Below are 26,875 nucleotides of genomic sequence, written 5' to 3' on the forward strand. Positions count from 1 at the left end.
TTCTGAAGTTGCACAGCCAGCGTTTCACACTTGAATCAGGAAACGGGGGAAACCCATCCTGAACTAACGCCGCTTCCTGAGTAGTAGAGACACGGGGGAGGGGGAGGGAGCCCTTCCTTATCACTGCAAGTATTTCCATAGTAGTAAAAGCTCCACCAGCTGATTTTTTGGGGGCTGCCAGGCAGTTGTTCAAGAATCAGAACCTCGGAGAAGGACTCCGGATCTCACTCTTACCGTCTGCCAAAAGAAGCAGCTTTTACATTATTTCACGAATTAAATTGTCTATGGTAATCGTTGTGCCTGGCGTTTACATGTTAGAATGAAGTCATATTCCTAGCGAAGGAAAATATAATTACTTATCTGGCTGCACAGAAAACATATACTGTAAACACAAATGGTTCATATGTGATACAGTGCAGGAAATTTGGACGTTTACCCCAATCAATAATAGACTGATTCTCACAAGGCATATATTTCCATATATGATGTGTGATATTTCAATGCAATAGATATAGTACTCATTTCTTTTGTCTGTGTTTTAGATGGATTTTTCAGCCTTGAGACAGATAAATTTTTCTTTCTCTTCGCCATAAAACATTCTGAAAGGTATTGCAAGTACTGTAGTAATATTTTAGTACATTGACATTTATTTTCATTGCTGACATCTGAGGTGGCAGTTCAATGAAGTTTATTGGATTGTTGCTATGCTTAAAACAAACTGAGGTAGGAAACTAGGGAGGGAAAATTATTCATTTTTAAATCTGTTTGAAATGAGTATGAAGACTATCACACAACAGAAGAAGAGAGTGTTTTTCAAATATTTATTTATCATTTAAACCCAGTATCCACTTCAGCTACTTCTTCTCCCTTTCCCATCTTGAACCAAATCGTCTTTTTCTTTCATTTGGTAGCACCATAAATCAGTTGCTATGGAAATAAACTCCATTCAAATGATGGCTTTTACCATGGAGATGAAGTCAACAATCTTGTTCTCACATCTCTGGGCAAGGAGGCCTGGGAAAGGCAGTCATCTGCTCACAGCCCACAAACCAGAATAGCAGAGATGCGAGCTGTATTAATACTGTAGACACAATGTATATTACCATACTGCAGTCACAAAACATTGCAAGCTCTGAACAGAAGTATGTGAAGCTTACACAAATAAGCTACAGTCTTGCAAAGATTCACACACATTTATCATGATTCTACATCTGTACTGATGCAGCAATTTTGGAAAACTAGTGCTGGCAGAACTTCTTGCATCAGTATTGTGTACTGTTTCTTGGTTAAATGGTACATCATAAACATGCCAGCACTGGCCCCGTGAATACTTTCACACAGCACCAGCAGTGCCAACTCCTCCAGTGGTACAGTCTATCACATATAGTTCAGAGTATAGTAGAGAAGCTGCCTGGAGAAATTTATCTTGAACTTTTCTTGAACTATGTTATGGGTCTATACAAGATCCCCCCCCCCCCCCCCCGTGGACCATAACAGCACAGAATTAGCCTGAGGTTTCTTCATTGTATAGTTGTTATGTGCTGTCTGTTCACTTCGAATTTTCTGAGACCCTATGAATGGCTGACACCCTGCCCCCCCCCAAAAAAAAGTCTTATGGCCTACAGCCTTGCACAAATCTTGCAAATTCAAGGCCAGGGTTTCCTTTATTTAATCAATGCATTTCTTGCTTCCCATTTCTCTTTTCTATTGCCTTCAACTTTTGCTAGCATTTTTGTCTTTTCCAGTGAATCTTGTCTTCCCTTGATGGGCCCAATGTACTATTGCCTCAGTTTAGTCATTTTTACTTCTGGATGGATCTTTGTTGTACACAGCAGTGCATAAGTGCTTAGCATTTATGCAGTACTTCTGAATTTAAAAGGTGCTGCACATACTGTACATTGCTTCATTAGTCCGTATGAGAACCCTATGGCTGAAACCTGTTACTCGGTTACACAAACTGTGTAACTTTTGGAAGCAAACTGCTGTAAGTTAAGATACCTCAGTATACATTAACTGTATCATACTGAGTTCTGTGACTGTGTATGCAAGGGATAATTATTAGCAATTAGCAGATGCAATTAACATCTAGAAATTACACTGGCTGCATAACTGTGCAACAGGATTCCAGCCTATGAGTCGCAATTCAGATTGAAGCTGAAAGATACGGGTTTGTATAAGGGCCAATAAGTGAGTGAATACCAGTGGTAATATTTGGAATCAGGGAACACCTGACTGATAGGTCACACTTGACTGTTGTGTAGATACAACTAGATGCGCATCATATCATGATCTACTTGTTTGGCCTGAGAGGAGAAAATGTCTAAATTAGAACAACGAAACGGAACCTTTTATTCAGGAGAATTCTTGGGTACATTCCAACAGTAGGCAGGTCAAAATGCAAAATACCCCAAAATACAGCCACTTCATAGTTTAAGGCAATTGCTGCCTATAACTACAACTTTAGAATTTTGATGGAAGGCACAAGGCTGTATAAAATCTAATAAATAATCTGAAGTTGATGTCATGGGGAATGTAGCAGGATTATCTGGGGAGGAAATAGAGGGCAGTACAAGGTTAGTTTCTGATAATTGTCCTGAGATGTTCAGATTTGTTTAAATCTATTTAAATGCAGGTTTATTTAGGTAGTGACAAGGGTTTTATTGTACTTATTGCATATTGTAATCATGTAGTGTTTAATTGTAATTATATATTGTTTACTTGTAAGAATGACTTGATGTGTTGTAAGCTACCCAGAGAGTGTTTACACTAATGAGGTAGTTTAGAAGTTGAATGAATGAATCAATGAAAAGAGGGGCTAGAATACATAACAAGGGAAATTTCCCCCTGCTTTCTTGCATCTTCTGCTTCCTGTAGAGTCATGCATTGCAATCACATGAAATTTATCTCGTTATAGTGGTTCATACTTTTTTTTTAATCCATTCCACATTTTTAGGTAAATTATATGTGGAACGTTTGTCTACACCCCTGCAGCAGGACAAACCCATTCCTCTTTTTGTGTGCTTCTCTGCCCATTCTCCCCTCCCTTTAAAAAAATGTGTAAGTACATCAATGTGTCAGCAAAATGCCCTTGCGGCCACGTACTGATCTGGGCCATTATCTCCTGTTTCCACAGTGTGTTACCATCAATGGTGGGGAGTGTGGGGAGCACATGCAGTGGGTGACATGCTAGGAACCCCCTACCTTGAGTACTAAACCAGTCTTTGACTGACATTCCAATACACTGACACTACAATTTGAAAAAATAAAATAAAATAATAAAGGGACTTTAATGACAGTGAGGGGGGATGTTGACCGCACACCAGTTTTAATGAGAAACAATCAGTTTAGTAGTTCAGTATTGGATACTAGGAGTATAGGAATTGTCCTTCGTCCTCTTTAACTGGTGCAAATGAAAATCTATTACATAAAAAATTAATCTCATTAATACTAGTAGTAGCTAGAATGGATATTGTGCAATAAGCTGAAATACAAACACTGCCAATATGTTACTGTAGTAATCAATGAAGTGAAACAAGAGTGAAGCAGGTCTATGCTGGCAACTTGTAATTTGTTCTTCCTTCCCCACAAGTCTTTAATCTCATTGTAATTTATTGTAGCTCCTTAATTGCTGCATTGATACTTATGATTTTTTTTAAAGAATCTGATTTAGGAGTAGCAATATGTCTGATATCTGGCATATTCATACAAACATGTTATACAAAATGGGAGAAGAGAGACAACTTGTTTCTGATCCCCGCCACACACACACTTTAAAGGTTTTCCTGGCACTTCTGAATTTCAATTAAATCTTCCAAGACATTTCTTTTTAAACTGCAGATATTACCTTTTTTAAAAAAGAAAGCCTTCAAATTTAAAGGCACTTAGCACAGCATCAATAGAATTTATTTGTCCGAATTTTATAGTCTATTTTTCCAAGATAATCAGTGAGGAGATAAAATAGAGCTTTGGATTTTCCCAAAGTGAGGTTTTGCTTTGGAATAAAGGTGGTATCTGTTGTTGTTGAAGTTATCTGAACTGAACTGATCCTTGCCTGGAACATTAAAACTGACTAATATGAAATTACTTTCAGGTGTCACAAGTTTTGAGATCCTGTCAGTTTCCAGAATACTTAACATTTCTTACAGCTTATAATAGCCAACACAGCTATTATTCGTTTTGCAGTTGTGTATGTGGTGGAATACCGCATGATGGAAAAGCTAATCTGAACCAGGCTGCAGACAAACAGGTATCTTTATTATCAGAGTTGCACTCATTAGTGGGCACAATCACAGAGACCAGCAGTTCACTCTAGCCTTTGTACAAGTTGGGTAGATGTATACAACTCCATATGGAATAATTTTGCAATAGTAACTTCTGGGAAATCACTGTTTGTTTGTCATGGATAATTTTAACCTTGTGTCTCTATATATGAGAGATCCATCATGTTTATTAGAGACATAATTTATAAATAAAAATGAGCATCATCCAAAAAAGTTCAATACGGATTGAACAAAAATAATTTAAAGTGTTAGGTGGTCTGAGGGTTTTGCCACCTTTTCAGGGGGGGGCATATTTTCTGATGAAGGAATTAGACAAACTTGAAAGCTTCCACACATTTTGGGCCTTTTTAGTTTGCCTCATGAAGTTAGCACCACAATAAAGAATTAATTTCTCTCTCTCTCTCTCTCTCTCTCTAGCATCATGGCTACAACTGCCATTGATGCTAAGAGTAGAGACTACATACCATTACAAAAATCAGCAAGGGATCAAAATAATCCCTCGAGTTCTACTCAGATCACTGTGCATGAGAGCTGTGCTTATAATTTTTGGTCATGCAACCTTAGCCACAAGACACATTAGTTATGGGCCTTACAAAATGAGACATTGTCTTAAAGAATGTGAAACTTTGGGCCAAGAACTTTTTTGCTAAGTCTTGAGTGACTGGGCAAATAGTGTCCATTTACCAAAGATACCCTGGGGATGGCTTACTCATGTCCTCCTATTACTATCAAGCTAGAAGATTAATCTCCTTGTCATAAGAAGTCAAGCAGTGTGACACAGTCTTCACAGGTCTTCCCACCCAGTAGCTCACTGGAGACATCATGTAGGAAGACTTTGAGGATGCCGTAGACATCATCACCATGGCTGCCGCCAACAACTAAAAAGAGGAACAATGCTGCAGAAGACAAATGGAAACACATAGAGGAATAATAATCTATGAAGAAGTATGGGGAACTAGGCTAGAAGCACTAATTTATGCACACATGTAAGAGAAAGAATGTTGGTGGGTAACAAAAATGTGTGAGAGAGATGGAGCGGAATCTTTTATGTGCATGAAACATAATTTATAGTATTGTTTTCCAGCATTGAAAATGTCAGTAGAACTAACCTACTGAAATTATTTTCATTGAATCACTACACCATTGGTATAGTGCAGTGGTTCCCAACCTTGGGTCCTCAGATGTTCTTGGACTAAAATTTTCCAAATCCTTCACCACCAGCTGTGCTGGCCAGGCTTTTTTGGCCCAAGAACATCTGAGGACCTAAGGTTGGGAATCACTGGTATAGTGTGAACAAGAAAATAACTTGATTTGTATGTAATAAAATATCCAATATTAATGCACACAGGAGTTTCAAAGTTTTATTGAAAAGTTTTACTTGCAGCAATTCACAGTTTACTAAATTGGAGACATACAGTTAAAAAACAAACTAGCACTTAGTTTTCCTTCCATGTCATGTTCAATTATCAGTTTAGCGACAAAACAGTTCTTCATTTCATCCAGAAGTATTCATCAACATAGATTATGCCTTTTCGTACTGGCGAACAGAAACAATATCACCAAAGGTGAGGGTCTGTAAAGGCAGTTAGAAGTGGAACAATTAGAATATGTACTTATTGGACACAATGCAAAGGGCCTATGAAGTCTGAGATTCTTCAAGAAGTCACTATTACAGAATTTTATATTTGTAGAAAATTTTCACAATGTCTAGAAAATGTCTTCAGTATCATGTCAGTAGGTAACAACTAGCTATAGAAGAAACATTGCCAGCTGACACTTGCCCATCATCTACTGTGTTATGTTCTCCTCTGCAATATTGAGCATCTGTTGCACACAACAAAATGGCATTTTCACATCCTGCATGATAACTTTATAAAGCAGTAACTGGAGGAGAATCTGCCAAAGCAGATTTTAAAGAAATTCTTGCAAAATGCTCTGAGAACTGGGAGAGGTGTGTTCTTAGTGTTACTGGTGCTTGCTCTCCATATGTAGTTTTGGCTCTATTTAAGCAATACTGAAAAACAGCACATTTTTTCCTCATTTTGTCCCAGGTCAAAATAGTAAGTGTTTCTACTAAATGCATTGTGCTGGTATGTCATTATTCATCACCCTTACAGAGATGTGGCACTTAGATTCTTCAGGAATATGCTAAAAAAACACATTCATTTGATTTCCAGGGAAGAAAGAAGAGTAATTTCATTCTCTGAGCATGATTTTTTTTTTTTGCCCATATGAGATTACTTGAATTGGAATTGCATTTGAGTATTAAGATGGCTATATATCAGAGACTGTATTTTAACAAAATTTAAACACACAATCACCAAAATCCTGTTGCTCAACTCTGCCTGCACAACAGGAATTATGTTATCAGCAGTGGGAGAATTCTGCTGATTAAAACTTCCATTTTCCATTGCAGGGTGCCCATGGTTCACACACAAAACTACCCAATAAATCATAGTAATAAATATTTAATTGGTGGTAATTTGCCACTGATACTGCTATCATTCCAATTGTGCAGGTAAACATGCCCAACAGGCTTTTGGCTGAAATCATTACCACAGTGTGTTATCATTATGAATCAACCACAGACGACTGTGTTGCTAAACATGCTTCAAAAATTGTAATTGCTCAATACAAAATAAAAAGCCTACCAAAATGTTTGAGATGTAATAAACTGAAGATATGGGATCTCAAGAAACTTTTTTTTTACTTACCATTATCATTTTACCGTCTTTAATTTCTCTAACAAAGCTTGTTTCTTTGCCGTCCCATTTCTGTACATGAACTAATTTATCTCCATCCATGGTCACCACAGACTATAGGCATAAAAACACACCAGAGTTTTTACATAAAATTGCAATATACATTACAAGTAATTACACAAATAATTTCTAGCACAATGTAGACATAGTGGTTGAAATCATGTTCCTTAGTCTAGTAAGTTGCACTAGAATAGGCCCATTGAATCAGTGTGGATTTGGTGAGTCAACTTTTGAATAAGAATTCTGCCCTATTCTAGTTGCAATTAGAGTAGACCCATTTCAATCAACTGAACTTACAGAGGAGTTGACTCACCAAATCCTTATTGATTCAATGGGCCTGCTCTAGTGCAACTTACTACATTAAGGAACAGGATTTCAACCAGTGAAGCAATTTCAAAATACCTTGGTTATTAATAGGACAGTTAGAAGCATATTTAAATCTCTGAAACAGATGCTAGTTGATCATTAATTTGAAAATAATGAACTTTTAATATCACCTTTCAAAATAGGGTCCCTTCCAGCTCTGCAGTTCTAATGTTGTTGCTGTTGTTGTTATACCATATTTTAAACAACTAAAGTAAATAAATTTGTTCTTGTTCGTGTTCCTAGATAAAACAGCATGCATTTTATATCATGCATACTCGGACAAGAATGTCTACCTGATCTGGTTAAGGTTCCACATTTCCAGTGAATTGGATTCCATGTTTATTATGGAATCTTAGATAATACAGTGCACGAATTAAACATTCTTCAGGGTGAAATTCTTCATGCCAAAGTGTGTTGCAAAACGTTATGGCAGAGTTCTCCACCTAACAAGGAGATAAGCCAGAAGCATGGCTGATGGTCAGGGAACAAGGAATATCTCTGGAACAGAACCAAGGCCCACTCTTATCAAGAAAATTCCTGGATAGCAATTTGATTGTGGTCCAGAAATAGCAATGGAGTATGGCATAATAAGGCCAATGATTTTTTTAAAGAATCACCACACCCTCCTCTTCTTCCCAGAAGCATCTGATATATAGAGAAGATGATGTTGGGGCCTCTCCTAGAAGCCAGTCTTAACTGCCTTGAATAAATATTCAGAGTATAAGTATGTTCAGCATCCTAACTTAAACAGCAAAACAATTCTGTTTAAAAATCTATTTTCCTTCTCAGAACATGCTGATTAATAAGATGAATTTCAAACGTCACTTCTTTCTTGAAGAAGTTCTTATGATTCCCATAAAAATATACAGACCTCCCCTGCAACTCCCCCAAAAACAAAAAACAAAAACCCTCATATTTTCATCTGGACAATGATGAGAAAAGCAACCTAACATAATATTTAAAAGTTTGCTGTAGCAGCATGACATGCTTCTTGCTTACTTTGCAGTTCCTGTCATCTGCTGTAGTTTCATCAAATTCTTCTCCCAGCTTGAAGCTGATTTCAGTGTTCTTGAAGGTACTCTGGGTCTTGATCATCACCTTCTCTCCCTCCTGGCTGATGATCACAGTTGGTTTGGTAACATTCCCCACTTGGCGAGTTGCATAGCCAACTCCTAAGATTTTTTAAAAAAATAAAATTAATAAATGAAAAAGATGTGTGACTGAACTATTTTGTATGTTGTATTCAGACATTTAGAGATAGCGAAAAGAATTCAGTCACATATTTTACTCAAAAAAAACCCTCATATTTCTTCTGCTTCTTTTTTTTATCAGCATCCTACCATTTTTTAATTTACAGATTACTTTTTTTTAGTCTGGATTTGTATCTGCCTTTGTTAATGCAATGTATATCAGAAACACACATAGTTATTTACAGATCTGAGCAATGCATTTTGTCTCAGACACTCTTAAAACTCTCACACAAAACAGTCCCCATGCATGCAAACAATACCTATTATATTAGAAAAGACTTTGCTTTCCACTTCAGTTAGGATGTTTAAACAAAGTGGCATTTCAGACATTCTTTTATTTTATTTTTAAAGGACAGTTTAAACACAACTTTAAAGTAAGTGAGTTTAGGATCATACTGTACTGTGAATTGTTCTGCTAAAGGAAAATGTAATTTTTGCTTCAACCAGTGGAGACCCATTGAAATGAATGGGGCTTGTGTCAGTGTTCACTAATCTGCCATTAACTTCAATATGCCACCCCTAAGTGGGACAAAATTGAATTTAGCCCTCTGAGTCCTGAGAACATTGATTTGTAAGGATGATCTATTCAATTAATACTACAAATGTGGCCCTATGTCTATATCCTGATTCAAAATATTCTTACTCTGAAGCAAGTGCACATGGGTTTAATGAAACTCACAAGTATGCATGCATTAGATTTTACACTTAATTCTAAGTCAATCATGTAAGGTTTAATGAAACCAACTTTTGGGTGTAACTGGATTGTGAATTATTTCAGACAGATCTAGATTTTGTGTTAGAGACATGTACCAATGTCTCTGCAAGAATGCAGGTTCTAAACTTTCTGGTGGTTATAATTATGCTAAAAATAAAGGTTCAGAATCTGACCACAGAGATGATGATTTTAGGCATCTCCTTGTACTTACCCAGTGCCTTCATATACTCATCAAAGTTCTGGCTGTCAATCAGCTTCCAAGTAGCACAAAATGCCTCGACCATCTTCAGCAGTTGGATATGTTGAGTAACTGGACTGAAATTGCTCTGTGAGTAGCTGTGTTGATTCCTGGTACTATGTTAAATCCCTGTGCCTTCGCTCCTGCTCAACCCCTTCTTTACTGGGAGAAGAAGCATGCAAACCTGAAAGTACCAAAGACTGCAGACTCCTCCCAAGCTTTCCCCCTGCTCTTTTGAGGAAGGAGGGGGAGAGCTGGGAGGGGGGAGACTTTCAGTCTGATTGGATCAGGCCACCATGTCAACAGTGCTGGTTGGACTAGACCCCCCAGTTCAACCCCGCAAATTTAGGGAGGGGAGAAGAACAGGCTTTTCTCTGAGGAGAGGGATGTGAAAATGTGTGAGGGTCTTTTCAAGTTGTGTTTGAAAACTTGGCAAAGGGACATTGCAGCCTCAAAAGGGTAGCCGCACAATATGACATTCAGTTTTGTTTCCGCTGAAACTCTGTGCTGGTGACACTGGACCCTTATCCGCCTAAGTAAGGAACGTCTTAACCCTTTAGCCCTGAAAAATGTGTGACTATAAAAGGGGGGGAAGCATTCACAAATATCCCTCCATCACCATCCTGCAAAACAAAGTAGGAGGTATCAATGGGGGGCTGTACAAATTCAGCCTTTGTATTGAGACGCTGTTTCTCCAGGGAAAACAGGAGCTGATTGAGAAGAAAATGAGATATTTTATTAAATAAAAAGCTGTACTAAAATGTAGGTACAAGATTACTGATTAATGCACCTTGCACAGTATAGTTCTTCTCGATGCTGTGAAAAGAAACTGCCCCTTCATTTTGGGCTTTCTTAATCCTGACTGTCTTTTGATCTTAAATACAAAGGAACAAGTGAGATAACAATATAGCAGAATATATTTGATGGTTCTCTCTGCATCCCAGATACATAGATAGACAGACAGACAGACAGACAGACAGACAGATAGATAGGTGCTGCATCTGCTGTAGTATTCAGTGATAGTAACTCTATTAGCTGCTTTCTTTAATAGTTAAAGGGAAACAGAGGAGTATTCTCACCATCTACTAGCACTTGCCCCACTGTTGTGGTAGTACTGAAATGAACCCATGGTGTGATATAAATGTGTTCTAGTACCCTGTGGCAGTGCTTTCTGTAAGGGTAGTAGAAAAAAATTTTCCCCTCACATTTACATGCTCTATCTTCGTTTGATGTTTGCCTGATTCTTAAATCAGAATATTGACGTCTCCCCCACCTCTTAATTCTGTATCAGCTTTTTCCCAGCTACTTCAAGCCAGTTATATGGAAGAGCCACCACTAGACTATGAAGGTCACTCCACTTCTGTGGCATTAGCTGTCACATGTCACCATCTGGTCACTGTAACACAGTACAATTGTCTACTCATGTAAGGAGGGCATCCATCAAATTGTCCAATGGTAAGGGCATGACGACATCAGAACCCAAGATACATTTCTTCCCGTATACAATTACTTTGAACAGTGCCAAGAGTAACCCACCACAGTCTTCTCAGAGTCATCTCTTTTTTAAACTACAACTCCCATAATGGGAAGTTTAAAAGAAAGTTCTGCAACTGTGATAATGTTGATTGTTGAGCTATTTCACTTGGTGAAATTGCATTGACTCTAAAGTCTAGGCAGAAACTTCATCTCGGTTATTATTTTGTCTGTAAAATAATGGAGGGGGAAGTATATCCCTCCCCCATAAATCATCATGTTGTTCACAAAGAGAAAGAAGCCAAATGCAAGAATGTTGTGATTGTTGTGATCTTGATCATGCAATTGGTATGTGTGAGTGTGCAGCCCCCCCCCCCACAGATTCCTCATATGCATTGTTTAAATTAAATGGGCAAAAGGCAGACCAGAAATGGCTTGGATACAGGGAACAGATGGCACATACAATATAAGCATATTTCAGTTTTGCTGTAGACCGAATTTCTGGGCTGCAAAATCTAAATGTGCCTTCCCAAGGCAGCAGGTCTGAATGAAACCCCTGAAGGCAGGTCAGGTTTCTTTTCTAGGAAGTTCTCTGTGCAACACAATGGTACTTGCTTTTTGCAGGTGCCCTATTCAACACAATGAGAATTAAATGCACTACTGAATAAAGTAGTGCATTTAATTAATAATGCACTACTTCTCTCTAGGCTCCAGAAATACTAGAGAGAAGAATTACATTTAAAAAACACACTTCTTCCAACAGTCTATAGGTGTGGAAAAACTGTGAGGACCACACTGAAGCACATCCTTGACCAAAATGACCTCCTGTTTCCTAAACAAAGAACAGATTCTGACCATAAAGATAAGCTGTCTGCTCATGGAAAACTCCAGTGAAATTTGGGTTATAGATAGGCTGCTGAGTGTCTTAGCTGTTAAAAAGAGCAAGACCATAATTTGAAGGGTGGGGGGAGAGTCTAAATTATGTTCTATTTTACTTCACAGGTAGTTGAAATACTCACTGGTAGAGCTGCTAGGCTTTCTGCAAATCATGAGTTGAACTAAAATAAATGGAAATTACAGTAGTCACATTTGAATGGGGTACCTCACAGGGAGATAGATAAATAATCCATTTAGCTGAGTGGTTTCCCAGGATCTCTGCCAGTGAGAGATCCTGGAAAACCTTTCCAAAGTTCCAGCTCTGCTTTCTGAGAAGACATGCCTGATCTGCCACCAGAGTTAGACCTCAGTGCATAATAAATTCTCAGACACTGAAAGGTCTATGGGTTGGAGCAGTGGTTCTTAACCTTTGTTACTCGGATGCTTTTGAACTGCAACTCCCAGAAACCCCAGTCAGGACAGCTGGTGGTGAAGGCTTCTGGGAGTTGCAGTCCAAAACTCCTGAGTAACCTAAGGTTAAGAACCAGTGGGTTAGAGGAGTGATAACTCACCTAACCGGGGGGGAGATCACAACTGAAGGAGAAGAGAGGAAAGAACCTACTCTATAGACATGGCCACACATAACAGGTTGCTCTACCAAGATCAGGCCTATAACAGCGATACCATCTAGTTGGTTAGTTATGTGCCATGCAGTTGGAATTGACTTATTGTGAATCTAATAGGACTGTCAAGCAATTGAGGTATTTAAGGAGCGGTTTTACTAGTTCCACTCCCACAGTGACTTCCCACAGTGACTTCCCATGGCCAAGTGGGGATTCAAATCTTGGTCTTCATAGCCGTAGTTTGTCACTCCAACCACACTACACCACACGTCTCACAAATACTAAAGAGAGGAACTCTGGTTATGACTGCAGTCCTGTGGTCGCTGGGAGAGAATCCTAGGCCATAGGGATGGAGCAGATCTGCCTGCTCACTGTTGGGACAGGTCTCTAGGCAGCAGGGAAGAACTGTCTGTAGAAGCTTTCTTCTTACCGGTGTGGAAATGTTGGCTGATCTTGAGGGGTCCTCTTGTTTGCCTGACTTACTGCTGAACCAACAGGGGAAATGAAAATAGTGCAGGCACTGGCATACTTGCTTTCACTCTAGCCACCCGCTCTACTTTTTTGCTATACCTGGCAGGATTTTGGATTTGGTGGTAACAGCAGCAGAATACTTCTCATTCTCTCACCATCCCTGGATAGGCAGAAACATGCAGCTAACTCCATACTAGCATAGTTACTCCCCCTCTAACCACATAACATAAACCACAGCTTGCCTAACACATGAACAAGTCCTATAGTTTTCAATAGATTATTTTCCAAGCTTAAAAAAAACCCTACCACATCTTATTCTTTCAGCATTTAAAGGAATATTTGTAGTTCTATATGGTTGACATATGGCACATCAGCCCCCATCCCCTTTGTCATATTGTGGCTCTACAGAATTTATAGTACTCTATTTGTAAGAAAAGATACCTTACTATAAAATTCTTATCTGCCAGTTCAGTGGCTTCAAGGATTTGTCTTTTCTTTTAGGAATGCAAGGAGTAAACATAGCTCAAAGGAGTCCAGCTGTGTTGAGCAATGTAATGATCTATCATAAGTACCCAAAGGGCTATAAACCTTCAGTGCTCTTTAGACAATGCTTTTTTGCCCCTGAAATCGACCTTCCCCCAGCCACCTCACAATTATGCCAGAAACTGGGCTTCTAATCTTGTGAGCTACCTGCTATTGTGTCAGAGGGTATGCCAAAGTCCAATGGAATTGTATCAAGGGTGTGCCTCAGAAATGCAGAATAAGTCACATGACTTTTGAATTATAAAAAAGAGACCATTAGAATCTCAAGGAGAAACCGCATATAGAAGAAACCAAGCACACAGTTACAAGATGGATGATACCTGGCTCAGCAATACTGTGAGTGAGAAGGATCTTGGAATCCTCATATATCACAGGCTGAATATGAGCCACCAGTGCAATGTGGCTACAAAAAAGGCAAAAGCTATTTTAGGCTGTTGTGAGGCTGGGATTACCTCCAGAGGCAATCCTCAGAGTGTACTGCCCATCTCCTCAATCAAGGACACAGAGGGACACATGTCCACCCTGGTAGAAGACTTACAGGGACTATGTTTGGAGGAGCAGGGGCCAAAGGGAAAAGAGGAGAAGGATTCACTAAAGCATGCTATTTCAGCAGGAAAGGAGGAAGATATAAAAGGAGAGGTGAAAGGGGAAGAAGGCGGTTGGGAATAGAAGAGGGTGCAGGAAGAGGAGAAAGATGACAGAAAGAAAGACTGGGTGGAAATAATACAGGAGGATCCCTGGACAGGGGAGTGGACCAAGTATATGATCCCCAGAGAATACACGCACAAAAAAGAATTTTAAAAAATGGTACAGACAGGTCTATAGAAAGCCACCCTATTGGAGTGAAACAGAGGAGAGGGAAACAAGAAAGAAGTTCAGAACATGGCAGCAGTGGGAGACCCAGAGATGAGAACACAAAACATATACAGACAATCCTGGGAAACCCCGTGGAATCGGTTATTCCACAGAAGTGGTATTGTGGAGATTTAAGTTCATCACCGCTACTGGTAAAAGAGGATTTGCTATGGTTCAAGAAGAAGAGATGTGATGGCCTCTCCCTAAAGCGAGAGACGGGATCAGTTGTTAACAGTGAATTTGACAAGTTGTTAAAAAATAAAGGTATTTTGTTAGAAGTTCCTGGTGTCCCTGAGTTATCCTTATACTGAGACATGTCAGATGGAGAAAAGGGACCTGCACAGAATCACAGCTGCATTACACAAAGTCTCCAAATCCTGTGAGATCCTAGTCCCCCTCTATTCAGCACTGGTTTGGTCTCATCTTGAGGAATGTGTTCAGTTCTGGGCACCAGACTTCAGGAAGGATACTGACAAGTTGGAACAAGTTCAGAGCAGGGCAACAAGGATAATCAGGGGGCTGGAAACCAAGCCCTATGAAGAAAGGCTGAAAGAACTGGCCATGTGTGGTCTTCAGAAAAGAAGACTGAGAGGAGATATGGAAGAACTTTTCAAAAAATTGAAAGGTAGTCATACAGAGGAGTGGCAGAATCTATTCTCGATCATTCCTAAGTGCAGGACATGCAATAATGGGGTCAAGTTACAGGAAACTGAATACAGTGGTGCCTCGCTAGACAGTTACCCTGCATGACAGTTTTTTTGTTAGACATTGACTTTTTGCGATCGCTATAGCGATTCGCAAAACAGTGAATCCTATGGTGGAATTTCATTGGACAATGTTTGGTCCCTGCTTCGCAAACTGATTTTCGCTATACGATGATTTGCTTTTCGCTAGACAATGATTTCGCTAAACAGCGATTTCAGTGGAATGGATTATCATCGTCTAGCGAGGCACCACTGTATCAGGAAAAACTTCCTAACTGTTAGAGCAGTACTACAGTGGAACCAATTATCTTGAGAGGTAATGAGTGCTCCAACATTGGAGGCATTTAAGATAAATTTAGAAAACCACCTGGCAAATAACCTTTGATCTGGATTCCTGCACTGAGCAGGGGGTTGGACTCAATGGCCTTATGCATCCCTTCCAACTTCATAATTCTATGATTTATGAGAGAGTATAAAACAAGAGAAGCTCATGTGTTGAGGGAATAAAAACTAGAAATACGTATTTTAACAACTGTGAAATTAAGAGTTGTTTCCTCACACACAGTAACTTTTATGCCATGTGACAAACCATCTTGCCTTGTCTTCAGTGAAAGCATCTTAACTGAATGTCAGAAACATTTCCTGATGCCCCAGCCTTTGTTTATATAGAAACATTGCTTTAATGCATTGACCTACTAAAAATAAAACACGTGGGCCAGGAGTACTATAATCCTGGGAAGCTAAAAGCCACTATGAACTGAAAAAGAAAGTTGAACATGTCCAATTATCAAAAAAGTTAATTAAATCTTTTAGTAAATTTCTTTTTTACGAATGTGAAATATTGCTTCTGTGGCTCATTATTCAAAATGCTACCATTCACTGTAGCAAAACAAAATGGAAAGTCGGAAGGGACATGGGCTGTTTTGTACCCAGTAGGAGATGTAGTCTGGCAGCTAACATCTCTAAAATAAAATAAAATAATCATACAACAATTTAAAATTCTTAAAAGCACATCAATAGAAGGAAGAAAATCACCAACCTAGTGAAGAGCCCTTTCTTAGCAACCCAACTCAATTTCAAAGAGCCTGCTTTATCTCATCATAAGAATGCAGGAAGCTGGCTTATAGTGAGTCAGATAATTGGTTCATCCAGCGCAGTGTTGTCAACACTGTGTGCTGTCAGGTTTATTCTGACTGATGGAGACCCTTTTAAGGATTTTCCAGGTAGAGAATAAACAGAAGTGGTTTACCATTCCCTTCTTCTGAGGGCATCCTGGGACTGTGCAGCTTGCCCAAGGCCACACAGGCTGGCTCTACTCCCAGGAGGCACAGTAGGGAATTGAACTCCCATCATCTGGTTCCGCAGCCAGATACTTAAAACACTGAGTTGTGTACTTGTTTTGAGTGTGTACTTGTTGGACAAATCATCATTTAATCTATTTTATAGTCTTCTCACTTGCATGTGAAAAATTTCATCGCCGTTACCACATTAACTAACCCATTCAGGAAGCAAAGAAGATATACATTTAAGGTTGGCCACTAGATAAAAGTGAGATTTGAGTCAAAAGAGTGACAATGAGATCTATAGACTGGTAGGACTGCAACCAAAAGAGGGAGGAGGAGGACATTCGTAAAGTAGGAAAGTCCAGCAAGAGCTCGGCTAAAATGGGTAAATTTCAAGGAAAGGAAGCAGAAATAATTTGTGTTGGTTGTTTTTAATGTGTATACTGCTCAGAGAATTTTTGCTATGGGGCAGCTAAAAAAAATGGAAGGAAAGAGTAAACAAATGGTTATAGTTCTTGGAAGTCTCCAGGAGGATTTTAGATACATTTCAGAGCCTGCCCACACTGGCATATAGTTATGATATATGGTTCCTGGATAGCACTGTTTGGAATGGAGGGGGGAAAGACCTCATTTGCTTGTGTTTATACATAAAATGATACATCTTTTCCCTTTAAGAGCTGGCCTGTATCTTTCTGGCAGTAAGGGACTGAGTCTTTGGGAGATGATTGTTTGAGATGCAAAACAGCTCTTCACGGAGGGGTGCTTGAGTTGAAATAGATTGCTTTGAAGAAAATGACACTTTAAGCACCAGCTGGATCACACCAAATTTCACAGTGTGGACAGGTCCTCACTCTCTACAGTTGTCTCATGAGCTTTTCAGAAGACAGAATATTCTCAAAGAGTCCCTAACAGTTGGCTCTCACTGATGTAGACCAAGAGTCTAGGTTATTTTAGGGAATGTCCACACTATGACATTTGGTGCGATTTGGCTGGTGCTTAAAGATCCTTATATTCAGGTTATTCTATTTTAACTTAAGTACCACGTGATTTCTTGGGAAGACCGAACAAAGAGCTATTTTGCATCTCAATTAATCATCCCCAAAAGGTTGCATGCCCTAGCCCTGTGCCAGAAAGAAATGGCCAGCTCTTAAAGGGGAATGGTGGATTGTTTTAAGTAGAAAAATAAGCAGACAAGCTCTCTTTTTGCTTCTGTGCCAAACAGTGCTATCAGGGAACCATACTGTATATCCTAAGCATATGCCAGTGTGGACAGGCCCTCAAATACAACAGCCCTGCAGCTTGGTGAAAGAGTCAGTAATTATGAATTAATTGATAAAAACATATAATTATGGGGTGAGAGAATGAACAAATGGATAATTAATGAATATATACAACATCAGCGGGCTGCTTAACCATCCTTTTTGCTTTCTCTTGTCCCTTCGCTGTTTTGGAACTCCCTCTTTCCGGATTGCCTCACTCTCTTTTGGGAAAAGAAGCCTTTGGCACCATGGGGTGCATGGAGGCTCATCGTTTCCCAAGGTTGACAAAATACGAGTCCTTCCTGTGACAAAACTTAATTTGTGAAGCATCGATCCTGCTGTTAAAAAAGCAACCCATGGAAATCTTTCCTTGTTACAGGAATGGCATCCAGCAGGTACATTCCATTGACAGAACATGTTTGCCAATGGAAGTGGAGTAAAGTTTGGATGTATGGATAGCAGCTGCAAGGGGGAAGGGAAAAGCATATCCTGCAAGGCTAATAGTGGTCTATTATTTTGATGAATTTAGGCCAAAACCATGATTATATCACATTACTGTCTACTGGTTTCTCAATGACATTCTTTTAATTTCTGGACATCTCAAAACAGATGCCATTAACCCCTCTTAATATTATTCTGATTAGCACATCAGCCTTACTGTACATTTTATTTCATTCTTGCTGTATGCAGGAAATTCCAATTCATCACTGATAAAACCAATAAAACAAATAACCAGAACTTATGGCCATCATTGGGCCAACTCAAAGGGCATAAAAATAGGTGCAGATTTTCTAGCTACCCAGCATAAAGGTTTTGTTCCTCAAGTTCCTCACCTGCTGTGAGTTCTGTTTGCTGGACCTGAAGTCTTAGGAAGAATCAGTCAGGAAAAGAGCAAACAATGACATATTTGTGCCAATGTGCATCAAATGGGGTCAGAGTGCCACCTTCTGCCCACAAGGGGTAATAACAAGTATACTATCTTTTTCATACAACAGCAATACAGTACATTATGGAAACAAGAAATAAGTAGAGTTGCCACATTCCAGTTCGCCAGATCTGGTCAACAAAATGTGCATATTATGCAAATTAGGTTGTCTAACTTTTATATTATACGAAGTTGAATACTAAGAAAATTAAGCACACTACTTGCTGTGGTGTTTTTCTTCCATTATGTTACAACCTAGGCTTCATTTTGATCAGGGGTATCCGACCTTTCACCTTCCCTGGGCCACGTTAGAAGATGAAAATTTGGTTTGGGCCACACATACATTTGGTTTGGGCCGCATGGGGGGGCAGCCCTAGCCGTCCTCCGCAGCCCCGCTCCAAGTGCGCTTACCGGCAGCTGCGATCTCAGAGAGCAGAGGCTGCCAGCTTCGACTCTGGCGGCTTTATGGGGCCGGGAGGGAGTCCACCTATTGACGGGGATGGCGCAATGCAGTCACGCAGCCCCCCTCTCCCCTCCCCTCCCACTCCTTCCTTCCTTCCCTCTCTCCCCCTCTACTGTTGTGACATGACCCGGCCACATTCCGGCCGTAAGCGCCAGCAGTGTAACTTGAATCTTTGGAATTTCTTTAAAAATAAAAAATTGCACTGGGCCGCATTACGAGCTGGCCTGGGCCACATGCAGCCCTGGGGCCGCGGGTTGGACAAGTAGTAACCAGTGATCTAGACAGTGGATAGTAACCAGTGATCTAGACAGCCAGTACAGTGTGAGGCTTAGAGTAGTTACTTGGGATTCATGTTTAGTCACAAAGGTTATGTGGTGCCCATGGTCTATTCAGTACCTCTGAGCTAAACCCGTCTAATGGGTTGTTGTTGTTTTTTTGTGGGGGGAGTGAATCAAGGAAAAGGGAATAATGCAAAGCAGCCATGTACATTGCTGGTGCATGCAAATACTGTATGTAGTGACATTTTTCTCACACACACATAGCGGCTTCTGGTGCTATGCTTATAAGAGAACAGTCATTTTTTTGTCATCCATTTTCACTGTTAGCAACACAAACACACACCACACAATCCTTAAGAATACCCTGAGGAATCCACCATGAGCGACATGCTGTCATCTGATTTGCAAGGAAAAGTGAAGGGGAAAATCAGGACAGAAAGGAGGGTTAAAAATAAGGTGTGGTTTCCTCCAGAGAGACAGATTGAGTATTTTATTACACCCAGAAAATGGAAAGCTTTTGCATATTTGACTTTTCATCACAACAGCCAGAATCCAACTGTAGTCGTATACAGTAATAGAAATTGGAAATTGTATAACCAGTGTGTGTGGTTGTTCTGACTGCTTGTTAGATGCTCACCTAGCTCATGCACTCAAGTTGTGTACTTGGCTGCATGGCTAGATGTGTGACAGATGGCCAGAAAACTGTGAAATCCACTTGAATGATTCCCATGTATACGTATATGTGTCTCTATCTATATCTATACTGTATATCCATATGCCTCAAAGTAAGTGCCAATAAATTATCTTGCTTTCTGGGATATATTATAGTAGGGAATGAGATCATATCACTGACCATGTTGACTAAAGGATTCTGGGACATATTGATAAGGAAACAACTTTTGTTAATATCAGCATCTTAATAAATAAAAATATATTAATCTCCTATGTATGTTTGCTAACATTTACCACCTATTTAACTTAGTAGGACATATATCTGAGGAAACAACTTGAATAGCCATCCTATCTCCCAAAACAAATGCACATACAATTTGTTCAGATAATCTGACCATCATTTATAACTCCTTTCCACACATTTAAGATAGCCATAAACTGAGGGCTCAATGACATGTCGTAATACAGTACTCCTTTTGTGTGTGTGCTAGGTTTACTATTGATTTTAAAATATCTAACTACACAATGTACAGCTAAGTGTGCATTGGGGGGGCAGAAGACAAGTTGGGTTGTCTATTTTAAATTGATTCTTACCATGCTTTTTTTAAAAAAAGATGTTTTGGCATGCACAAACACCTGTGTCAGAGCAAATAGTGGGATTCTGTGGAATTTGCCAAAACAACCCAAGATGAGTTTGGTGGGAGAGGTTAGTGGCAATTGTCATGGACTGTAGATGTATTGATTTCAGAGTGACAAAGGAGAGGAAGTCCCACCACTTAATGTGGTAGGATGGCCATCTGGATGGGTTGCCAGGGATTTGCAGGATGGTGGCTATTTCAGGTGGGAACAATGTGGAGGGGTGATGCATGAGGTGAAGGGTAGGAAGATCGTGATAGCAAAGGGAGCTCTGGGTCTGCATTAGGGGGTTGGGGATCTGGCAGAGATAGTGATGATGATGATTGTAGGTGATCACGGAACAAAAGGAAAACTAATGATATGGGCGATCACAGACAATAGAAAAGCAATTAGCCTTTAGAGAAGTTGCAAAGAAGTTGACAAGCAGATATCCCAACCAGCAGAGCCTAAAGGCAATGCCTTGAGAACTCTTTTATTAACTTAGCCTCTAAGGGAAAAGGCAGAAGGAGAGGTTACCCTACCTGTCAGGAGCCCTTGCTCTCTGCCAGGAGTTTGCTGTCACTGAAATAGGAATGTAGCTAAAGACCTTGAGCAGGGTTTTCCCACAGATGATGATGGGACAGATTGAGAAGGAGAGAAAACCAGAGTCGCATAGTCACCTTGCAGCTTGGTGATCACCCTGATAATCAGAGGAATGGGTGAGGAGGTGTAGAGGAGCAGACCTTGCCAGATGTAGAGAAATGTATTCCTCAGAAAGCCTTAAGGAGTAGTGGTGAGAGATTGAATGGGACTGAAGGTGCTGAAGAGATAGAGAGTCCTGAGACCTAAGCAGATGTGACTCATCTCAAGCCCAAAACATGATGAAGGATATTATAAGTTCCCTTTTGGAGTAGGAGCTGGGAATCTGGGCATTGGTAAGGTATTGGCATTGAGGGTCCTTGCGAGAGGAGGTGGTGGAGGCAAGGCAGAAGGTTGAGCTGGTATCTTGCCTAGTGCTGATTGCAGGACTATGGTGGATTGTAATGGAGACTTTGACGTTGCTTGCTTCTCCCTTTCCTGCTTTTTTGTGGATTAGCAAATGAGATTGGGGGTGCTTGTGCCCAGTGCAAGTAGATGGCATTGGTTCCGATATTGCCAGCAGGTATAAGACAATTGAGGTGGACAGCTGTGGTGCCAGGAAGTGGGTGCATATCTAAACCATTGACAGATGGGTGTTCGGAATCCGCAGGAGACTGTGGCATCTGGTGCTGTGCAGCCTGCTCTGAAGCTGGTAGGATTATTTCCCAAGAGGAACACCAGAAGCATAACTGCTGGTTTTGAAAGGTTCTGTCAGTGGCGGCATTTCTCCACAATGCAGCATTCACCTAGGCAGAATACACATTTGGAGCGCCTGTTGGTATGGGAGACCTTTCTTGAAGAAGGCCTTTGCTGCAGTGTCAAGACATGAAGAGGTGCAGTGTCAAGACATGAAGCTGAGGTTCTTAAGAGGCAAGAGAAATGTAGAATGAAGCACAGTACAGTCAAGGAACAATCCAAAAACAAAGTCTTGAAGGAGGCCAAAATCACAGAAGTAAAAGTTGGAAAGGAAAATTGCAGTACGGGAAGAACCATTCTGAAGATGCTCACCATGCAGTGGATGGAGAGGAGCTGAGGATGAAGTGGAAGCCCATGTATTTAACCTTCCAAGTGGGAGGACAAGGCATTTTTCCTTTAGTTCTGGAAGATTCTGAGATGTCTGTGCATGTGCAGGACTAACCCATGTGTAACGCACGGGGACCATGATGAAGAAAATACACTACCAATGTAACAAGGAATGTCTTCCAGCTGCTTTTGAAGATAACTTTAAAATTACTCTTATCCAAAGGCTTTTTTTCAAGAAAGTAATGAGAAAGCAACAAGAAGTTTAAAGAGCTGCAAACAAGAAGTTTTTTTTTCAACACTGCAACAGTAACAGCAATAAACTACTTTAAAAATACTAAAAAGAACAACAGGAACAAAATACTTCTAAAATGTAACTTTCCAAGCCTTGGTTCCACGTAATAAACAAACTTCCTTTAGGACATTTGACACAGAGTAATGGCTAACTTAATTCCCGTGGCCTTCAACAGGCTTTACTTCAGTCTGGATTCAGCTGACTGTGCTTTATGCAAGGGCTTCTACAGTAGGACCACAGAACTGTTGTAGAAATAGAGTCAGTATATTTTAAATAATACATTCTTTATTATAAAACATGGATCAGTCCTTTGGTACAGGCAAAATATGTCAGAAAGAAAATGCTTTAACAATAATGATTTAAACAAGATCAGTTATGAGGCAATAACCCCATACTCTAAGTCAAATGAAAACCATGTGTCCCTGGCCTTCTGAAAACACAAGTGAATACAGACAAAAAAAACCCCAAAGAGATTATAACTAACGCCATTTTTTCATGCTGAACTAAAGCATTTTAAATCATAAACAAACGCCAGGAGTTTACTTTGGAAACTTGTAGATACAAGACTGCTGAGATTAGTGAAAAAGTCAGATTTGAGAGAGGAGAGTACAGAATAAACTCAAAAGGGATCCTAAAACTGAGGCAATCTGAAATCATCATGATATTCTGAATGAGCAAGGAAAGTGCATTTTTTTTCATTTCCTTCTTCATACTAGTGCCTCTCTAGGTAGAGTCCAAGCTTCAGTCAGGGCATGATGACGTTATGGACAGATGACATTCCATTTCTTTTAATGGTCAAACATGATTCTGAGCTGTATTCACCACCAATTCTAGAGAATTTGAAATTTGATGTCCAAGGGATGGGGAGCAGAAAACAGAACTTTAAAATCAATAAAGGAAAGCCTCTCCAGATAATCACATAATACAACTGTGAATCCAGAGAACTCCGTTGTAGGATGCCACATATTCCCAACATTCAGTCTTCAATATTCCCTTGCTGGAAAAATGCATGACTCCCACCAGTCTGTTGTTGTTGTGATCACTGTGTGGAATGTGAGGTTAAAGGAAGATCATGGCAACCTACTCAACTGTGCCCATGATGTCCTAATATTCTCAAGCCTGAAACTTTTTATGAAGATATTGTAGGACTTGTTCATTAAAGACCCATAACTGAGCCCCCAAGACAATATCGGGTCAGATGGGCAAATATTTTGCTTTAGTTAAAGGCAGCTATCTATCTGTGATGCTGTTCAAACTGAGTGCCTCTGCTTACTGTCCTCCAGAAGTGGTGTATGGAGTTCTCACTGACTTCTTGACTGAGGGCCTTCTCAAGACCTTCTGCTGCCTGAGAAGAAAGATAACATGACACTCCCTGCATTACAAATAATGTAATTCAATTGGCCAGTGAATCTCACTTCAGCACTGAGGATGGGGCTGGTTTATCCTTCCCACCTGAGGGGAGCAGGCTAGTTTATGTAGACCACATATCAGTTCTCCGACAGAAGGGAATGTGAGGGATTGTCTGATGGTGCCCACTCCACACCAAGCATCTATCAGGCATCTGTTTTACTATGCCTGATGGTAGGGCTGATCGTAGTCTTAGCAAAAGAAGTGATGAATATGAGCAAGGCTGTCTTTTGATCTCTTCTGCATCAACGTCCTCCTATGTTGTAACCTATCCCCTGACAAATACATACGTCTTTTCAGGTCATTGTGCTCACACATCCTTTTTCTCCTGTATGTTTCCCTATAACCACAATGAAATTACCTGACTACAGCAAGCTGAATCCTGCATACCTTATGTAACTTTAATTGCACCACTGGTTCTGAATAAGAGCTAACAATGTTGTGGAAGAGGGGGAGAAAGCCCTCAGGGTTTTTTACAATTATAACCTCAAAAGGCCCCAAGAGGTAATCAAACAACTGGATTCTTATTGTATTTGATTATTTACATTGTCCAGAAAGATACAGTGAAGCTGATTTTTTTTTTACAAGATGGGGGGGACCCTTTACATGCATCCAACAAATGTTGGCTGCAACTTCAACATAGATAGCAGGTTGTTTGATAGACTAGGCAGCATCATTAAAACCCTTCAGTAGCCCCTTAGTCATGACACTCAGCGACAAGAATTCTGAGTTTTAGAATCTTGCAGACCAGACACTGGGAGTGAAATCTGTTGGTGATCACCACAAAGCAAAAAATTCACAGATATTAGGATTCCACACTCTTTCCGTCTGTTTCTTGATTTTCCATTGTGGCATCAGAAGTTGATGCTTCCCCACCTTCAGCTCCTTCACCTGTAGAAGAGTATACATGAGAAACATCTCATTACATTTGAACTTAATAACTGGATCACAAAATACATAGTTTTAGGGGTTTGATAAACATTTTGAATTATCTTTGGTTGTATTAATTTGGAGCTGCACAGACTTCACAGAATTTGAGAGGTTTTATAGTAGCCTCTTGGGAAGGAAGGGTGTGCATTAATTATACTACAGAAGGAAGGAAGGAAGGAAGGAAGGAAGGAAGGAAGGAAGGAATTTCAAACAGGCTCCAATGAAGTGGTTTCATTGACAGAATTGCTTCCAGCAGCTGAAGGAGGAGAGGGGAGTAATCAGGACTGGCTAATAATGCAACCCCAACCCCATGTTTGGTGAGTTAGAAGGCAGAACAGCTCATAGTGGCAGGAGCAACAAGTAGAGGCAGGGATGAAAGTGAGCATTCATAACACAGGCAAAGAAGTATTCTGTCTCACACATATACATACATAGACATGGGAGAGGGAGAGATGGCTAGGAAGGCATTTGCTTATTCAGACCCTGTCTCAGCCTCCCCAATCCTATTCATTCACACCGCAACACAGTAGAGTAAAATTACCCACTATAAGCACTTCCACATCCTATTGTTTTCATCCTATCGCTGGTCAACTGACATATTCATTTGCATTCATTCTTTCATTTCTCTCTCCCCCCCCCGCCCCCAAATAATTCCAATAATATACAGTTCAACAGGAAGAGAACATTTGGAGGGTGCCCTTGCCCTTTAGTATTGGGGCCAGCAGGAGTGGGCTAGCTGGGAAGGCATGAGCCTATGGCAGGATAGTGCCCCATTTGCCCTAAGGGGCAGCCACCTCTGGGTGCAAACATTCTTTTCTACCATGCAGTCTCAAAACATGCTGCACGAAGCTCTTTGGAACAGATTTCTGGGCAGCAAAGAGGGCTGCGTTGAGGAGGAGAAGAAAATGTAGGAGACAAGTGCTAACGTGCTGTTTGGTTTAAGCCTGTGCAGAAGTTACACAGACTGAAATTCAGCAGCATAACCTACAGTATAGCTGATGTGTTTTTAAAATTTTTAAAAATAAAAAATTTCTGACCCCCTCCTTCCCAAAATTTTCAAGTTCCCTTAGTATTCCCTTGTGAGGAAGTGTTGGGCAACAAGGGAAGTCTTTAATTTCTCAAAATTGTCATTGCTGGTAAAATCATTCCGTTTTTTGTAATTGGACTTTACCCTTCTGTCCTGCAGTCCCAACAACTGGGTCCCAACCACAGGCTAGTTGGGACCTTGCAAGGAGGGGGGAAATATATAAAATATAAATAATATTTTATATAAATATATATAAAATATATAAAATTAGCAAAAGATCATCATATATATCCATCATATATATGGATAATTAAGACGTGTGTGTGTGTGTGTGTGTGTGTGTGTGTGTGTGTGTAATAAAATTTCCCAGTATGGCCCAACAGGGAAAGTTTTTAGATGTCAACCAAGGATAACTTCTAGTTCTTAATCATTGGTGGTTATTAACCTTCTGACATGGAGAGCTCAGCTAACTTGTGTGGCAGATCCGACGTTCCAGCTCCAGCAGAAGAACCCAGAATGTCTGGTAAGGCATTTCGGCGGCCTGCCCTTCCCGATGCTGCAAAATCTGTGATTACGGGCTCCACATCAGTCATCTCTGACCTCTTTCCTCATAGCAACATCAACTATAAAACAAAGAGATTAAAAAGAAGATCCTCAGCTTCTACAATCCAGTGATGTCAGAACATGAAGCAATCCTGTTATTTAACACAAGGTAGCATTATTTCTTTTGAAAATCAAAATGTCAGCTGGCTGATCTAAGTATTGAGCCAGTTGTTCCTCAGTAAATGTCAGAGGTTTCAACACACCAATGCTGAAACTTCATCCCAACAATTTACTTTACTTTTTTTCATCTGCACTTATCAATACTGACTAGGCAGAAAAGAGAATCTTCAACATTCATGAATA

General features: G+C 40.1%; 2 protein-coding genes across 3 annotated transcripts in view; both read right to left on the bottom strand.

Annotated features, from left to right (window-relative positions):
• Nucleotides 1–5,627: 5,627 nt before the first annotated feature.
• Nucleotides 5,628–15,922, bottom strand: FABP7 (fatty acid binding protein 7). Its single transcript, XM_020794081.3, has 4 exons — nucleotides 9,585–15,922; nucleotides 8,408–8,580; nucleotides 6,995–7,096; nucleotides 5,628–5,853 (listed from the first exon to the last, which is right to left on the bottom strand). The coding sequence occupies exons 1-4, from the start codon at nucleotides 9,655–9,657 to the stop codon at nucleotides 5,803–5,805; spliced, it is 399 nt and encodes a 132-aa protein (XP_020649740.1). The 5' UTR covers nucleotides 9,658–15,922; the 3' UTR covers nucleotides 5,628–5,802.
• Nucleotides 15,923–22,872: 6,950 nt separating this feature from the next.
• The window catches only part of PKIB (cAMP-dependent protein kinase inhibitor beta), a 79,294-nt gene continuing 75,291 nt past the window's right edge, over nucleotides 22,873–26,875 (bottom strand). For both annotated transcript variants that reach the window (XM_020794104.3, XM_020794103.3), the window contains exons 2-3: nucleotides 26,415–26,592; nucleotides 22,873–24,903 (exon numbers count right to left, since the gene is read on the bottom strand). In XM_020794104.3, the coding sequence (XP_020649763.1) occupies nucleotides 24,818–24,903; nucleotides 26,415–26,562 (234 nt within the window). In that variant the 5' untranslated portion in view covers nucleotides 26,563–26,592 and the 3' untranslated portion in view covers nucleotides 22,873–24,817. The remainder of the gene's footprint in view (nucleotides 24,904–26,414; nucleotides 26,593–26,875) is intronic.

The sequence above is a fragment of the Pogona vitticeps genome, chromosome 1, assembly GCF_051106095.1.
Source record: "Pogona vitticeps strain Pit_001003342236 chromosome 1, PviZW2.1, whole genome shotgun sequence".
In the NCBI taxonomy this organism is placed as follows: domain Eukaryota; kingdom Metazoa; phylum Chordata; class Lepidosauria; order Squamata; family Agamidae; genus Pogona; species Pogona vitticeps.

Excerpts from the sequence above, each read along its gene's own strand:
- FABP7 (XM_020794081.3), bottom strand. The coding sequence starts at position 9,657 with ATGGTCGAGGCATTTTGTGCTACTTGGAAGCTGATTGACAGCCAGAAC. Across the intron at positions 7,097-8,407 it reads CAGATGACAGGAACTGCAAA|TCTGTGGTGACCATGGATGG; the intron begins GTAAGCAAGAAG and ends TTATGCCTATAG. Across the intron at positions 5,854-6,994 it reads AAGACGGTAAAATGATAATG|ACCCTCACCTTTGGTGATAT; the intron begins GTAAGTAAAAAA and ends CTGCCTTTACAG.